Source organism: Mauremys mutica, chromosome 22 (genome assembly GCF_020497125.1).
Source record: "Mauremys mutica isolate MM-2020 ecotype Southern chromosome 22, ASM2049712v1, whole genome shotgun sequence".
In the NCBI taxonomy this organism is placed as follows: Eukaryota; Metazoa; Chordata; order Testudines; family Geoemydidae; genus Mauremys; species Mauremys mutica.
Genome location: NC_059093.1, coordinates 9,416,345 through 9,428,270, shown reverse-complemented (window position 1 = coordinate 9,428,270; position 11,926 = coordinate 9,416,345). Strand labels below are relative to the sequence as shown.

Below are 11,926 nucleotides of genomic sequence, written 5' to 3'. Positions count from 1 at the left end.
ATAATTGGGCTGGTGTCTCACTCCATCTCCATTGACTTGAAGTAGAGTTACTTGATTGGAACAACACTGATATACCCCAGCTGAGAACCTGACCTGCTCCATAGCTTAGTGTCATTAGTATTTGGACTATCTTAGTGCCTAAGAACTCACCAGGGAGCAGGGCCCCATCAACTCTTGGAAGCTAAATCCCATCCATGTTTCTTTCAGACGCAGCTCTGGGACTCAATCCTACTTCCCTTGTGTACCTCAATCTCCCATTGAAACCAATAGGGATTTGGGGTGTGACAGGAACACAGGATGAGGCTTCTTAGGAGAGTGGGATTGCGGGTGTTAACAGCTGGAAAAGGCTTCAAAGCCCATGGAAGTTTGAACATAAACTTAAAGGGTACAAATTAAACAAGCTTCAAGTTCGTAACTGCTCTAATGATAAGCAAAGTGTTCCTCACTGCCAATGCCTGTGTCTTCTGAGACTGAAATAAACATTGGCCCTGCTAAACCCAGGGCTCTGAGTTCAATCCTTGAGGGGGCCATTTACAGATTTGGGGATTGGTCCTGCTTTGAGCAGCAGGTTGGACTAGATAATCTCCTGAGGTCCCTTCCAACCCTGATATTCTATAACTTGTTCTGATAGGAGCACAACATGCAACGGAACGTCCACTATTTAAACCATGATTTGTGTAAAAAGTCTCTGCTTGTTACCTATGTTGCTACCTAAACTGAAGTAGGGCTGGTGCCCTTTAGACGTCTTCTGCAATCAGTTTGTGTCTGGGGCTTTGTAATACTGAGTTAAGGTGCATTTTGGAAAGTGAGGTTTTGCTATTCATTTTACCCTTCATTTTTGAGTGTATTAATTATTTAAAGGCAAAAAGGGACTTGCATCTGATGCTACCTTTCCTCTTCCTGCACAATACAGAGGTAGATAAGTGTTTACAGGTGGAATTATATAGAAACCAGTTAAATATATCCCTGATGTAATCCTGCTAACATCAACCCAGTAAAATCAGTCTACTTATACCAGCGATGAACCTGGCCCAATATTATAAATCACAATTAAATTTCTAATCTCTGGAAAGATTAGAAAATGCAGCTGCCTTGTGGTGCACAGAACCACTTGCATTTCCAAATATGAATTAGACATCTTCTCATTGCAAGACCTCCACCAATCACTGCCAGAGGGAATGTGTTTGCTGCTATTAAATCTGTGCAAGAAATGGCTGCAGATTCCAATTGGCTCCATGTATAAACATATAATTATAAGAAAAGTCTATGGGTTTAAACCTTTTAGTGCTGCAGAAATTGCTTCATGTTAGTGGCAGAAAAAGGCCAAACTCAGCTCTGCAGTAATCTGAAAGGTGTCTCAAGGCTTGTGATAATCATATTTTGAAGAACTACAGACATTGAAAGTGGCAGGCTGAGATGATCTGTTCATTTGGAACAGGGTTTTCAGCCTTCTCCGATGTGGAAGCGTGGGGCAGGGTAGCTCCAAGAGAAAATATCGATCACCCCATATAATTTGAGTCCTCAGAAGTGCTGAGCCCTCTCACAACTCCAACAGGCGTTCAGTGCCTCTAAAAATCAAACCCAGACGAGGCATAAAATAAGACAATTCTGCTTTTATGGGCCTGAACCAGCAGTATATTTTTTGCCTAAAGAAAAGATCAGGTCCCTATAGCAATCTTTGATCTGCCTTTCTGGCAAGCTTACATATCTTTCCCTCACTCCGATTTCATTCAAGTCCTTCGCAGACTGTGAGCACATAACAGGAAGGATTATGAACCCCAGGCCTATTAGATGCCATTGCGGGTTAGTCTGTCAGTTCGCATCTGAGGTCTATTCAAGAAGATGTTTTTCAAAACTGCAGAGGAAATCGGTCTCCTTTGGAAGCATGGTAGAAGGGTTGTTTCTCTGTCATATGCCATCATCTTCCCTCTCTTGTTGTATAGCTGAACTCCAGTGAAATATAGGGACCAATCCGTAACGCAAAGCCTCGGTTTCCCCAAAGCTTTGCGTAGTGTGTCGCAAAACATCACATGAAATGCGATGGGGGAAACCTCACCCTCAGGCAGGATTGGGCACAGTGGGTGGCAGGAGACATCTCTTTATAGACCCAAACTGCCTGTTAGTGTGTAAGAAAACTGCAGTACCTACCCAGCGCTCCTTTGGATAAACAGCGAGAACAGGCAGCGTGAAGACCTTACTTCCTCTGGCTCTAGGATAAGCTAGGACATTAGGGAAAGAGGGACCAGACTGAAGTTAGTAGTGTGTGTTGATTCACACCTTCAGGTGCCGTCTGTCTCTTAGCGGTGAATGTTTAACTTGCAATCAAGCTGACTCCTGCATAGGTAGGGTCAGAAAACCTGCAGGGCACTATAATTGTTTTGTGGCTTAGAATTTGTTAGTTAGAGGAACGTTCCAGTGGCAGAGCTTAGAGAGAAAAAGGAAAAGAGATGAGCTTTAAAGATGGGTCGAGAGGAGGAAAGGCCCTAGGAAGAGGAGAGATGGAAAAAAAGCTTCGTTTTCACCCCGCGGTGGCAGTCAGATTCTAGGGGAAAAACCTCTAGAGTGGAGGGGAATCCAGACCAGTGGACTACAGGGTAAAACAAATCAAAGCCTATCTATGCACGGCATCTTGGACAGCAAGAAGCAGAGACCCCTTCCAGAGCCCATCTTTCCGTCCTGACAGTAATGCTGGGCTCAAAGGGAGAACATTTCTAGCTCCCCCAGAATCTCAATTTGTAGCGGGAAGGGTCTAATGCCCCCTTTTTTGACGCCAAGAAAACAAGGCAAATGCTTAATTTAAGAAAGAAACTGCCTTACACACCCTTGAAAAATGCTACTTGTTGGTCTTCGCCTTCCCTTAAGGCACCTTTACATAGCCGTTGAATTATTGCAATTTAGTCCGCTCCTTGGCTGCGCTGGGTATCTGCAATCTTCCGGAGGCTACATTAAGAAATTGCGGCAGTCCCCCCGCTCCTCCCAGTCTAACCCCATTTTTGCTTTTAAATAAGGGGGGGAGGGAATGTTCCATGCGCTGAATGGAACCAGCTATCTGTCATTACTATTAAGCTGTTGGTTTAGTGCTGGGGCTGCAGCCCAGGCTGGCAGAAGTAACATTTCTTTAATCTTTGAATCTTCTTTAAAAAGAAATATCGCTGATGGCTAAAGCAGGCGCGCCAGCACTCCCCAAGAAGTAATTTCATTTGATGAAATGGCTAGTCAAGCGGCTTACGTCTCCCTGGCTGCGCTGCCTCCATTAACAAGTTGGGCATTAGACCCGTTTCATCACTATTAATTCATTTGCCTTCCCATTTGCTCCTAAGAGAAAGTTGTTAGCTTGTTGTGTTTTTAAAGCCCCATCCAAAATCCTGAGTTGATGCAGAAATTGGCCTTTCATGGGAGGATCCCACAGCAGATTCTTTCTGGGGAGGAGAAGAATCCTGCTGATAAGGGCTAAGAGAAACCTACCAGAGCCAATTTCTGGTGACCGGGATAGAAAAAGTATATGATAAAGTAATCCGTACCTCTATGTAATCAGAGATGGGTATATCCCAAGAGCTAAACAAATATCACCACAAACTAGGCAAACACACACATACCCAGACAGTTTATTATTTATTTATGCTTTTAAATACAAGAGCCCTTGCTTGGACACCTTGTTATTATGTCTATACACGTCTATAAATGTTGGTATGTATTGTGTATATAACAAAGATGTTTGCGCATGTTAGGTGCATACACTTTTTTATAATATTTGTGTGTCTGTTATATGAACATACTCTATGTGCGTGGTTGTGTTCTCTGCCATATCTACTTAAACTGTGTATGTGTGTATATATTTACACACACACACACATACATAGACACACACATGTATGTATGTCTGTGTGTATATATATGTGTATGTGTGAATAATATAAACATACACACAAAATAAATGTAGATCTATCTATCTAGAATGTATATATTTGTATATAGAGTTTTGCCTGATAAATGAGCGCACGATTTGGCTCAAAATAAACCAAAACAATGCAGGAGGCATAACGTCATTTAAAACTGTCTATTTAAAAACTAACATCAACATTCTGGCTAGCTGTCTGAAAGATACAATTAGAATCAAACGGATGGTGTTCCTGCATGCGGCCTCTCTACACGTGCATGTAAAAGTAACATTTGAAAACTCCTGTGCTCCCAGTTCCAGGTTCATTAAAATATCATGATTGCCATTTCTATTCTTTTAAAGGTTTCTCCATCTATTTGCCGTTTACTAGCTCATACATATGGAAGACATGGCTCACACTTCCTGGAGAACTGTACTTTTAGGACTAATTGATTCTGGTAATTAATTTGTTCTACCTGCTGGATCAGATGGAAATGCAGTCCGTGTACCCAAGGATTAGCACTTGCCTTCCTAACATCTTTTTCCTAATTATCTAATAGCATGGGTTGCGAGAATTCTGGCTCTATTAAAACACTTTTACTATTAACACTAGTGATTGGAATTGTGATGACAACTCGATTTCAACAAATTAGAGCTGAAAATCAGGAGATGAAGGAGAAGTGCCTTCTTCTAATTTCCCCGAGTTTAACATCAATAATTAGAGCAATTTTCCGAGATGCGAGCCCAAATTATCTCGGCTATGATGTGGTGTATCACCATAATTTTAGCAAATTGACTCCGGAGAAATGAATGCTACAGATTAGAAAGAAAAAAAAAGACAAACAGAAGGGGGGAAATTTGGAACAAACCCCCCAGTAGGATAATACTTAGGAATGGCGGGGATGCGGCTGTATATAGGATCACGGCCAACGCTGGAAAAGTAAAATTTAAGTAGAACCGGTTGGAAAAGGGCAGCAACGATGATGGACAATGCCACCAAAAATTCTTTTGTCCTTTTTGAGTGAAATTTTGAAATGTGGAAACATTTCAGTCAGCTCTAAAAGTCATTGACGCAGAATAAAGACTTTTTGCTTTGACGTAAACTCAAGTCATCGACACATGGAAAAATTCGTTCTACTCCCATTCTTGCGGCTAGCTCCTCCGTGGCTGTACATTAATGTCCCTCCACTGCCCCCAAGCAACCCCTTAAAGTTAACTCTGGCTTACACCAGAGCGGGGGATCTGGCCCTTTTATTTCCGTTTGGAACAACCTGAGTGATGGCTTGTATTGAGGCGGGGGTCAGAGGCCCCAATCTCGGCTCATGGCGGCATGTGCTAGGCGCTGTATGCACAAGCATATCCCTCCTTTTGCGTAGGCACCCGCATACGGGAGCAGAGCCAGGGAAACGTGCCTGCCTATATTTAATAAGCCAGTGCTGGCGCGCTGCGGACATTTGTCTGACCCTGCAGCACCTACATTTTTGAAGGAGACCCTCTCTCTCTGTTGTTGGGATCCTGGGGCTCTGTCTGCTTCACGATCTCCATCAGCTCGGAGCCCATTTTCCATACCCCCTTCTTGCGTAACTAAGTATCACCAGCCTTGTTACGGTCCTTTAACGGACCGATTCAGTACCTTGGCCAGCGCCCCCTTCCTTTCAACCTCTCCATTAATTTGGGTGACATTGGGAAATGAAAAACCCTTTTCCCTCCGCCCTGCTGGTGCGCGATTGGCTCGCGGCAGAGCCCCCTCTCTTCACAAATCGCCTCCAAGCCGCCCGAAGCCACCTGGATCTTCTCTTCTGGCTCCTGCCATCTGCGGGTTTTCAGCCAGCCGGGCTGAAATCCGAGGCCATCCCTCCTCGCGCGCCCCGTCTTCCAGCGCGGTCCCCACCACCTGGGGGAAATGAACCTCCACTTTACCTCCCCAGTGCATCCGGTCTCCGCGCCAAGGCCGACCTCCTTCTTCATCGAAGACATTTTGCTCCACAAGCCCAAGTCCTTGAGAGAGGTCCCTCCAGAGCACTTCTCCAGCCCCTTAGCTTCCAGGGTTCCTCTCCTGGACTATGGATACCCTCTGATGCCCACACCCACCCTCCTGGCGCCCCATCCGCACCATGCGCTCCACAAGCCGGAGCATCACCATCCGTACTTCTTCACCACCTCGGGTAAGTTGGGTGTCCCGTTTTCCTTGTGTTTGTTTCGGCTTTAGAAGAAGGGGAGTGTATTGACAGGCGAACCCAGTGTTAGCGCCCAGCACTGCAGACGTGGGGGATTTCATCTCCTGGCAAGGGTCACGCTTCATCATTCAAGGAATGGCACCTGTTATTCATCAAGGCAGATTTTACACGCCTGCCGATGCTACAGTTTGGGGGAATCATCATCATAATCAGACTCTATTAGTTTAGTTTATTCCCTGCCCTGCATCAACAGCACCAGCGGATTTAGCCATTGCCTATAGATGTAGGAATATATTGAATATCAAAAATAATTTGCACGTTGTAGTTCTTTTTCTCCTGCTGTCAGAGACTGGTGTCTAACCTCCCTCTCTCTGAGCAGAAATCACAGTTTACTTACTCACTTTTTCCAGAGAATCTTTTCTTAGGGTTCAAATGTTCTGTGCTTTAAAAAATAAGCCCGCAGAAATCCGATCGAAGCTGCATCCACAGATCTGTGTATCCATCACTGACCCACTTTTACAGCATGGATCTTCAAAAGAGCGGAAACTCGGTTGATTTCGTTCATATGAAAAATAAAACCTCAACAACCTCGATTTCCAAGTTATTTTGCACCTTTTTATTTACAATAAATGCATCTGATAACTTACTATTTAGTACCAAAAAGTTCAGAGGAATTTGCGTAGTTTTCGAGAGTAAAATTCCTTATTTCTTAGGCTGTGTACGCTAAAAGATTATGTGGCCTTTTAAAAAAGTTAAATTATATTACGACCTGGCCTTTCCCATATCCAGTCAATCAGTTAGTCACTTCTTTCTGATCTTCGCAGCACAGGTGGTAAATATTTTCTGTGCCTCCTCAGTAGCTGGTAGTGAATTTCGATTTTCAAAAATGTGCCCTATTAAAATAGGCACAGAACAAGAAGATCAATCCAGTATAAATTGCAGAGAAGAGGGGGAACAAACTGCACCAGTTGTCTAATAAAATAAAAATCCTTACCTTTGGCTTTAAAAAAGTGGACCCTTCAGAGTATGCAACAGAGAGCGGCTGATGAATAAATCACAAAGAAATCGAATACTCAAATGGAAAGCTAGGGGTGGATTTATTATTAGCTACCATCAATAGAAATAATTTGAACGGAAACGGACGTAGTGAAAAATTTGTGTAGTATTCGGAATAGAGATAAAGAGAAACTAAATCCAGTGCGCTAATCCTTCCCCTCTTTAAATTCAGGACACTACTTTTCTTTTAAACTGAGTTTGAGTATGTTGCTTTTCCACTGTTACATATGGGGTGGGAGGGTGACGAGGGGACAACCGACCCATTGCAAAGCGATGGGTTTCATAATCTAGACCCCAACATATCACCCGGAACTGGTTTCCTAAAATAAGCAAAAAACAATTAAGTTCACACGTTAAAGAGATAGACACACTTAACCTAATACACACGTGTAATATGATTACATACCCAAATTTCTCTGTATTTGTATGTGTGTAATATACAATTACATACCCAAAATGAGTGTGCCCATGTTTGTATCATTGAGTGTATATATTTAAAATTATTTTGTGTGTGAGTATACACACAATTACACACCTTTGTGGAATTCTATATTACACACACTCACGTTTTATGTGTGCATTTATGTTTGTATAATTATAGTACGTATATACACAGGTGTGTTTATATATAATAGTCTTTAAATTATCATTGTCTTTATTCTAGACCCCTGAATTGCAACCAGACCAAAATTTCACCTGTAGCAACATTTGTAAATACCGACCGTGTTTATGACAACTACTTTTTTTTAAACTTACACACACGCACCAATGAAAGTGTAAAAGGAATACAACAACAACAAAAAAGGGGGGGGCCCTTCTGTGTAACATTTCTCGAGCTGAGCGATGTCTGTGGAATGAGTTAATGCCAAGTTGCTGGCCAGGAGAACAACTGTACCAGATTCTAAACAGCCTCCTGGTTTACTCTTTGTGTGCGGGAGGGAAATGCCGGCCTGGGACAGAATGTAGGGTGGGTGCTGGGGTCGCCTGGCCACGGTGACTTACCTAGGTGCGGGGTCTGCCAGCCCAGGGACACCTCCCGGGCCACACACACAAGGCTGAGCGGTGCCCTGTCCAGGCAGGGGGGTGGGGAGCTCCTTTCCCTCCAGGTGGGGCTGGGGAAGGGGGAGAGGACCCCCCCCCCCGCCCCGGCTCTCCAGCCTCGGCCCCCGCCCCGTCCCACGGCCTCTCTCCCCTGTGCCCCGCGCTGCAGGCATGCCCGTGCCCGCCCTCTTCCAGCACCACCCGCACGCCGAGCTGCCAGGCAAGCACTGCCGCCGCCGCAAAGCCCGCACCGTCTTCTCCGACTCGCAGCTCTCCGGCCTGGAGAAGAGGTTCGAGATGCAGCGCTACCTGTCCACCCCGGAGCGCGTGGAGCTGGCCGCCGCCCTCAGCCTCTCCGAGACCCAGGTACCCAGCATGGGGGGGAGGGAGGGAGGTTCCCGTGGCCGCTGGGCAGCACCCGGGGGATGGAGAACCCCACCCGGGAAGGGACCCTGGGGCTTGCCCCCGGCTCTGCTTCCCGCCCCCAGGCTTCTCCTCGACCTCCCCGTGCTCTGCGGGGCCCCAAAGAGCTGGGGAAATGCCCGAGGGGAAGCAGGGAGCAGCTGCCACCCCCGTGGTGCCCTCCTGCTGTGATCCTGGGATGGGGGACCTCCGTCTGAGGCCGGGTAGCATGATAATGACAACTCGTGAAGCTGGGGCGCATGCTGCTGACATGTGTGCTCATGCAATGCACTGGGGTGACGGTGCCCCCTGGGGAGCTGGGGCGCATGCTGCTGACATGTGTGCTCATGCAATGCACTGGGGTGACGGTGCCCCCTGGGGAGCTGGGGCACATGCTGCTGACATGTGTGCTCATGCAATGCACTGGGGTGACGGTGCCCCCTGGGGAGCTGGGGCACATGCTACTGACGTGTGTGCGCATGCAATGCACTGGGGTGACGGTGCCCCCTGGGGAGCTGGGGCACATGCTACTGACGTGTGTGCTCATGCAATGCACTGGGGTGACGGTGCCTCCTGGGGAGCTGGGGCACATGCGAATGACATGCGTTCCTCCCCTTTCTCTCACAGGTAAAAACGTGGTTCCAGAACAGAAGAATGAAGCACAAAAAGCAACTGAGGAAAACCCAGGACGACCCGAAGAACCCCAGCGGGGAGGAGTGCCTGGAGCAGAGCTCGAGCGAGCCTGAACTGATCGACAAAGCCAGCTCGGACCCCCGCAAGGCCGGCCAGCCGCCCGCCTTCCTGCTGGAGGAGAACGAAGATGAGGTGGACATCATCGAGGATGGGGATCTTTGCGCCACCCCGCATCTAATATAGACATGCTCGTTCCTCTCCCCACAAGGCGAAGGGCCCGGCTGACTGGAGGCCCCTGCTCTGGTTTTGCCGGCGGAGTGCTAAGAGCCATGACTCCTCTGCCCAATAACCAAGGCAGATGTGATCTCGGTCTGACCCGTCGCTGAAAAAGCTTGTCCCAGGCCCGAGCAATCCCTAGTAGACCCAGCTAGTGCTGGAGCCAGGGAATATTTTAAGGCCACGTTTGAAAGGATCTGTTTGTACAGTCTGGGAAAGAAACGTATTGGATTCGATGTAAACCTAATTGTAGCGCGAGCAGTCCCGTTTATATCATTGGTTGCGAGTAGAATCTGTCCGGCTTGGTTATTTCTAATTCAGCTCACGCTTGTTAACTGCTATCGACTTTTGCGTCCCCTTTTGAGCTAGCACAATTAAGCATGGGAGTTTGATCGTGTTTAAACACGACTTAAAAACAACCGAGATAGCTAACACGAGGCTGTCAGCGTAGGCAAGGTCAAGAGAGTCAGCTAGTCACGATTGTTTTGGACACGGAGTTTAAACACGATCACCACATTCTCTAATGTGGACAAAACTATAACCAGCCTTCTGTTATTTGGCAGATAGTTTTGTGTGTCCCGCAAACTTGTATAAATGGGAGGAACTTCCAGTTTCGTTCAAAGACAAGTACAAATTTGACATTTGCTTTGAAAACTGAATATTAAAATAGCAAATAAAATAGCAAAATCACGGCCCTATATTCCAGTTTTCCGGTCTCGTTCGAAATGCATGGATAACATTTATCCATTAGCAAAGCTTTCCCTATTTTAACATCAAATTTATACCCGGTACATTATTTTAGTACACTGGTGTTGAGACTTAAATATCAGGAATACATCGACTCGAGTGAGACAGAAGCTTGCTTAGTCACAATGCAATGACAATGAATGGTGTATCCAGACAATTTCTCTTAATATTATTGTAAATTACCATTTAAAATCAGACACACTCCAGCGAATGCATATATTTAAACATTGAATTGCATAAAGTTTCTCCAAAGATGCAGGTAAGAAAAATACATTATATACGATTCCAAGCTTGTAAAGGGGGAAAGAAGTATTGCTAACAAACTTGATTTTTCTTAAGACATCCAGAAAAAAAAGAATCGAATTTATGTAGTAAAATTGATCTTATATAATTTTAATAGCTTACCTACATCCTAAGTATGATTTATGAATCGTTTGCTGATGTGAATCAGTTTTAGAATATTTTTGTTTTTAACGGAGTTGAAAACTAGTTGAAAGTCTGACTCACGTTTCATTGCGAGTGCATGGTGTATGAATTCCATCATTCCGCAGTTCACAACTCTCCAGCGGTTTTATACCTACACCTTCGGCTGATAGCCTGAAACATATCAAGCTATGAAACTGCAAATCCATCTCTGCATTGCAGAGTTGTATATAACAGTTTTAAACGATGGCTCAGGCTTGCTTTTTATTTATTTACATTACAGTGAAATATCTTGAATTTCCAGTTAACAAAACATTTCCTGGTATAAGGTACAGACAAGAAAGAAAGGCACAATGCTTGTTGACAGACATTTGATATTGAATGCAAGTTTTTGTTGGAAGAAACATAAGGAAAGATTGATTTCTTAAGTTTTCTTCAATGTTCTAGTTTAAACCATTTCTGTGCAAACACTCCAAATTCCATTGCAGTGTCTCTTTAGGGTATTTTGTAATTTTTGTAATTTATTTTTTTATTAAGAGTCGATTTGGTTGTTGGGTGTCCTTAGTACTTTTGGTTTTTGGACTGTAGGACATGCAATTTTGTTGCAAAAATTTAAAAAGTGCCCCCTATTCATCTGCAAAATATGACTTATTTAAACTTGTATGTTTCCTTCCCTTTTGTGGGTTTGCAGTATAATTAGAATAATAAAGATCACACGTGAAAAACTTCCCGATAATGAATGTGTGTTTTTGGACTGTGTTTACAAACACTTCAGAGAAAACTCTTTTCTTTAATGACTTTCAATCAAAATAGTTTGCTACAAAATTATGCAGCTCCTTAAAGATTATAATTCAAAGGGTAAGACCCACCAACATTCCAAGAATATATAATTCTTCTTTAGAAAATCACCCTAAAAATCCATTCTAGCTATAACAAGTCATTGAATAGTGTCAATACAATGAGATATCAGCTAGATGAAAACCTTTATTATTGATCCATCCATGATCACTGACACTAGCAATACCTAAACCAAAGCACAAGGAAGGACAATACATTTAATTTCTCTTATTTTAGTGCATTTGATATTTAATTTGATAGTTTTCTTATATTTGTATCTTGTAGGCTGTAGAAGTATTTTTTTAGTTGGTATGTCTTTCATCAACATTTAATAAAAGTGTGAGTAAAACAGCCATTTCATACAGACTAGTTATTAAAATTAATACTAACAAGGAGCTATAAAGTAATGTTTTAATATTAAGATTCTGATTAGCATTTTTGGTGATAACATTAACTC

At 44.2% G+C, this 11,926-nt stretch overlaps 1 protein-coding gene across 1 annotated transcript; it reads left to right on the top strand.

Annotated features, from left to right (window-relative positions):
* Nucleotides 1-5,709: 5,709 nt before the first annotated feature.
* Nucleotides 5,710-11,352, top strand: BSX (brain specific homeobox). The gene is made up of 3 exons (XM_044997317.1): nt 5,710-6,042; nt 8,321-8,517; nt 9,181-11,352. The coding sequence occupies exons 1-3, from the start codon at nt 5,781-5,783 to the stop codon at nt 9,427-9,429; spliced, it is 708 nt and encodes a 235-aa protein (XP_044853252.1). The 5' UTR covers nt 5,710-5,780; the 3' UTR covers nt 9,430-11,352.
* Nucleotides 11,353-11,926: the final 574 nt, after the last annotated feature.